Source organism: Cystoisospora suis (assembly GCF_002600585.1).
Source record: "Cystoisospora suis strain Wien I chromosome Unknown contig_1040, whole genome shotgun sequence".
Lineage (NCBI taxonomy): Eukaryota > Apicomplexa > Conoidasida > Eucoccidiorida > Sarcocystidae > Cystoisospora > Cystoisospora suis.
The window spans coordinates 1,225-6,994 of NW_027153841.1; the positions used below are offsets into that span (position 1 = coordinate 1,225).

The following is a 5,770-nucleotide window of genomic DNA, read 5'->3' on the forward strand; positions in this document are numbered from 1 at the left end:
GAAGAATGAAGAAGAAGAGAAGAAGAATTTTTCCTTTCTCTCTTTGTAGATGGTCTCGATTCTTCTCTCGGTAGTCTCTGTCTCGTTCAAAAAGAGATTTTCTTCAGCCTCCCCTCCCTCCTCGATCTATCAAAATTAATCCACACAAATCCCCTCTACTATATCCATACGTCAATATGCTACACATATATATATATATAGCAGACATATATATCTATATATACATCGAGACGCATCTATATACGTACATCCATTTAGATTAGAGAAGACGCGATGGTCTCCCCCTTCCTTCTTTCATCCTCTTCTTTGTCAAATCAGGCCCTTCTCTTTATCACAGTGTATCAATCTAGATCCACAGTTTGAAACAAAGAGAAAGACTACACCCCACGACCACCACTATCACTCCTGCGTTCTCCTCTGTCTTTCTCACTCTTTCTTNNAGAAAGAGTGAGAGAGAAAGAGAGAGAGGAGATCTCCCCTTTTGAGACTTCATTGTTTGACTTTTTTCTCCTAGGACGACGAGAAAAGAAAGGCTGGGGGGGGGTGCGACTCTCCAGCCTTTAGCCAGCTGTATGTACAGGCAGCAACGAGAAGAAATAAAAAGAGAGAGAGAGAGACTAGTCATCATGAGGGGAGACATGTGTCTCTCACAGGGTCAAAAGAAAGAGAGAAGGAAACACAGTAGTAGCAAATCTTCCTTCTTCTTCCACGGCTTTCAAAAAGGATGACTTTTCTCTCCAACGACTCTTAGTATATCCACTTGTACTTCTACTATTGCTGATAGTTGCACTCCTACTCGTCTGCAGAGGCGTCGGACTGTAGTGAAGAGAGAGAGCGGCAGAAAAAGGCAAGGGGAGCAAAACGTCTCTACACCTACTCCCCCTAAAAGGAGGAGTAGGAGGAACTAGAAGCAGTAGGAGTACTAGTAGCTCGAGGGGAGTAGGAGAGAGGTATGAGATTTCTCTATACTCTCCATTCGTCTATTTCTATTAGACTCATTCTTAACCTTCTGTTTCTATCATCATACACTACTTCTTCTTCTTCTTCACCCTCTTCTTTTTCTTCTTCTTCTTATGAGGGAGTTATTTCTGTACTTCTCCGCCCTTGCCATCTCTTCGGTTTGAAGAGAGGAGCGACTTGGCTCCTTTAGAGGCACCATCGATAGAAAGGCACGACCTCGTCTCCATAGAAGAAGAAGAGAGAGAGAAGAGAAAGAAGAAGGCAACTTGCTGACCCTTGCGACTCTCTGCTTTTATGACTGACTGTCTATGCAGTAACCCTTTCTAAAGAGAGATGAAAAGCAGGGGGATGAACAAGAGAGGAGAGAAAGGCAAGTAAGACGAAAAAGAAGAAGAAAGAGAGAGAAAAGAACAAGAAGTCATTCCAGAGTATGTTGACTGATAGTAAGAGCAGTTCAGAAAAGGAGAGAGAGAGAGAGAAAGAAAGAAGGGGAGAGCTTACTGAATAAGAAGATCGCCCTCTACATCTTGGGACTGAGAAAGACACGCCAATGCTATATGACCTCTGGTAAAGACATATAAGAGAGAAAAGAAGAGGAAGGAAATTTATACACAATAGAGAGATAAGAGAAACTACTCTTATTGAAAGAGATAGAGAAAACACAAATAGATCGATCATAGTTAGATTGACAAATAGACAGATAGATTCGAGAGAGAGAGACAGATACAAGCAAGACAGATAGATTGAATTTTCTAGAGAGAAAGATAGGTGAGAAGGGAGACTTGAAAGAGAGAGGTCCTAGTAGTAGGGTGCTGCCGTGTCAGTTGATCATGATAAGCCACTTGCTCTAGGATCTGCTCTCCACTCATCCATTTAGTACAAAGAGATCTATCTAGACATCTCTACAGATAGACCACGCTAAGACCATAATAGTTGCTTCAAACTGGTCGGGGGAAGGAAGAGAAAAAGACGGAGAGATGCAGAACAAGACAGAAAGAGAGAGAAACATGCACGTCTTCTTCTTACACATGAGAGGAGAGAGAAAAGAGAGAGAAGCTGGCGGCTCTTGTTTGCCCCCTTCTCTCTGTTCATCTTCTTCTTCCCTCTATGAGTTGACTAAACAGCCACAAGGGGGGAGAGCAAGACGAGGGGTGGGAGAACAAACATCTACAGGGGTCAGGTGTACGTACACCGGGAAACAAAGAAATCAAAAAGAAATACCTATTGACGTATCTATTTCTATGGTTTCGTTCTCTCTCATCTTCTTCTCCTTCTTCATCTTGACTTCCCCTTCTGTCTATCAGCCTGTCTAAGACCGTGTTAGGAGCACTTCCAGAAGAAGAGAAAGAAGAGAAATGTCTGCAGGCTTACTTTACTCTCGATGTCTGAGACTTGAAGAATTTCTTTAACGCCTCTCGCGAAGGTCCCAGATAACTCCACTGTGATCTTGTTCTCCTTCTCCCCTCTTCTTCTTCTTCTTCTCGTTCATAGACAGTACACGGGCATACGTAATCTTCAGTCGGGTTTAATGAGGAAGAAAAGAGAGAAGAAGGAGAAGGAGAAGAAAGTGAAGGCTTCTGTCTCGCATTAGGTGTCGGCGTGTTGGTAAGAGATGGAGGCGAGACACAAGGGCTTAACTCTCTAAGTCGTCTGCCTCTCTCATCTTCTTCTTCTTCTTCGTCCTCTTTTTCTTCTCTCTCTTCGTCTACGAGCTTGCAGAAATAGTCACACAGTCTCTGAGAGATTGAAGAGAGATCAGAAAGGACAAAAGAGAAAGAAAGAAAGAGAGAGAGAAGTAGCCATTGCAGCGATGAGAGAAGAGCTATAGACATCACACAGACAGAAACAGAATACTAATATTTAATCCGTGAATAAAGACATAGACAATAGTCTATCTAATTTCCAAACAGATAGATAGAAAGACATGCATACAGCTAACGCATGTATGTTCGTACGTATGTATGAATGAATATGTATGTATGTGTGTATGTGTATACGTATATAGATGCTGGTACGTTGGACCTCTGACTCGCGCGTAAAGTTAGAAACCTCTTCCTTCATATAGATACTTACCTATCTGTCTAGCTACACACCTAGTAGACATACACCTCCTCATCGCTAGTCTTGTGACGAGCGTGTCTACATAGAGAAAAGACAGACACTTCCACAGACAGACTGGCCTATTCTACCCCCTATCATCAGCATCTCTCTCCTCTTCTCTTCCTCTTCACGCCTCTTACAGATCTATCTTTAATCTATTTATCTAACTCCGTCAAACATGAAAGACTTTTCCTTTGTACGACCCAGGGAAGCACTTACGTCTAGCAGATGAAAGAGATTTTCTCCCTCTTGACGTGACTGCGGTATTCTGTACAGGAGAGACGTAACGAACATAGAACTCGGAATCTGATCAATCTCTTCTTAGGCTGTATGTACACCTCAAGAGAAAGACTACTATTGTTGCGTTGAAAGAAGAAAACGTAGAAGGAAGGAGAAGACTGAGGGATAGAATGAAAGAGGCTGTTCGGCTAGAAAGATCATAAACATTGTTCACGAGAGAGAACAGTAGAGAAAGGTATGGATTGCGTCACCTTCTTCAGGCAAATCAAAAGACACCTCTACACGGAAAGAACACGGACAGAAAAGAAATTGAAGAAAGAAAAGAAGGAAAGAAAGAAAAGAGAGAAAAGCTCTCCTGCTTCTTCTCTTCTTTCTCGTTAGATGGCAGCGCGAGATATAGAGAAAGAGAGAGACAGGCTGTCTGCGAGGGTCTATTACGCCTATGCTATTCATCGTCCTGGACCACCCGTACATAGATACAATGCTATATGCAGATAGAGGTAGATCGAGATGCATATACACATACAGATACATTTAGATAGATAGATAGAGATAGTTACGCTTATACAGATAGATAGATGGATATGTTTGTATATATGTATGTTGGAGAGTATGTGTGTCCTTCCTTCATCTTCTTCTTCTTCTTCTTCTTTGTTTTCTCTTTATGTTAGATGTGTAGGTAGATATATCTGTCTCCACATGCATTTATACACATGTATGGATGGAGATGAAGTCTATCACGTACGAATAAGAAGAGTCGATAGAAATAGATCTCCTTGGGGATTTGCAACAGAGACACACGCATCGGGTATCTCTTCTCTGATGCATGCTCTCGTCTTATCTTATCCTTATCTTCCACCGCTCCACGTCATGTATGGTATTGTATTCCTCTTTCTCTATCTGGTAATATGTCTATGTATCTAAATAATCCCTTAGTCTATCGGTCTCTCATCTTCAACCTCTCTCTACCTATGAGCGGCGCATTCCACATGTACGTGACCGAGCCACTAGAGAAGAAAAGTCTTTCTTTCTTTCTTTCTCTCTCACTCTTTCTTTCTTTCTGCGACTTCTGAGTGTTCCTGGGATGTGGAGAGAGAGAAAGGGAGATGATAGAGAGTTGCATGCGATCTTTTACCTGTGGCCCCTCAGACATTCCACGAGGTTCATCGATAGCTCCAAGGGCTCAGGAGCGTCTTTTTTATTCTCTCTCTTCTCTCCTCTTCTCTCATTCCTCAGGCAAACAGATGACTCTTCTTCTTCTTCTTTCAACGACGAAGTGACTCCTCTTTTAGACCCACCGTTCATTAGAGGATCTGCATCTACCGCTGAATTCTTTCTGTCTCTTCTCTGCGTGGAAGAAGAAGAAGAGACCGAAAAGAAGAGAGTTGACTGTTGCTGCGCAAGCCATCGACGAACTGCCTGAGTTGCGGAGGCTCGCATATCTGAGGTGTGTGTGAAAGATTTATTCTTTGCATGCCGCCGGCGTAGGAAGGTTAGAACGATAGGGAGATTGCAAATCTAAGGAAAGAAGACAGAGAGAGGAGAGAGAAACAGTAGAAGGACAAGAAGAGGAAATATGAGAAGACAGAGACAAGAAGAAGAAGTAGATATGGAGAGAAACAGAAGAGAAGAAAAAGGAAAGAGATGAGAGGCGAAAGAAAAAGATCTGAAGGGAAGGGTGAGAATGAAAATGCTATTGTCGAAAGAGAGAACGAGGAGGGCAGAGAGAATAAGAAAGAAATTGAGAGAGAGGTCATGTGTGTTAAGAAGGTGCAAAGACAGGAGTAGCAAGAAAGTGAAAGGGGGAAAGAAGAAAGAAAAGAAGATAATGAGAAGCCAAAGAAATCGAAATGTCGAGATAACCGACACACAAAGAAAGACAACCCAAAGAGGGAAGTTAAGAATAACCGAGAAAACTGAAAAGAAAGAGGATGTCCAGAAGTTCTCGGGGCTGAAGAACAGCTAGCTAGCTAGCTAGCTAGCAGCTAGCCAAATAGACACATAGATAGGGACACGAGAGATACCTCGGTTTCTCGGAAAGAAAGAAAGGCAAGAGAAGGAAAAAGAAGAAGAGACAAAGAAAGACGTCTAGTGTGTCTTGCATGATTCAGTTGACAATTAGATATTCGAGGTCTACATGGAGACGATACAGCAGCTAGTCCAACGACCACCATGGCTGGCCCTAGCTATCACTGGTAGACACAGACAACACATACGTCTAGACACGGATACAGACAACTACACAGACACCCTACTGCCTCTCTCTGTCCCCGTAGATCTACAGACGCATACACACATACCCTAACAAGAAACCTCTTTAATCTATCTTTATCTATCTATCTATCTTTAATCTTTCTATCTATCTATCTATCTTTAACCTTTCTATCTGTCTATCTATCTATCTATCTGTCTATCTATCTATCTATCTTTATCTATCTATCTATCTATCTATCTATCTGTCTATAATCTA

The 5,770-nt window shown here is 42.2% G+C and overlaps 1 protein-coding gene across 1 annotated transcript; it reads right to left on the reverse strand.

The window, feature by feature from the left end:
* Window positions 1-487: 487 nt before the first annotated feature.
* Window positions 488-4,818, reverse strand: CSUI_002464 (uncharacterized protein). The gene is made up of 5 exons (XM_068062664.1): window positions 4,436-4,818; window positions 3,280-3,328; window positions 2,332-2,696; window positions 1,462-1,524; window positions 488-568 (listed from the first exon to the last, which is right to left on the reverse strand). The coding sequence occupies exons 1-5, from the start codon at window positions 4,738-4,740 to the stop codon at window positions 511-513; spliced, it is 840 nt and encodes a 279-aa protein (XP_067925360.1). The 5' UTR covers window positions 4,741-4,818; the 3' UTR covers window positions 488-510.
* Between the last annotated feature and the right edge of the window lie 952 nt (window positions 4,819-5,770).

Bases quoted from the DNA above. Each gene is read 5' to 3' on its own strand.
- CSUI_002464 (XM_068062664.1), bottom strand. From the start codon at position 4,740: ATGCGAGCCTCCGCAACTCAGGCAGTTCGTCGATGGCTTGCGCAGCAA. The intron at 1,525-2,331 runs GTAAGCCTGCAG...TGTCTTTACCAG, and splicing joins TCTCAGACATCGAGAGTAAA to AGGTCATATAGCATTGGCGT. The intron at 569-1,461 runs GTAAGCTCTCCC...CTGTACATACAG, and splicing joins GAGGGCGATCTTCTTATTCA to CTGGCTAAAGGCTGGAGAGT.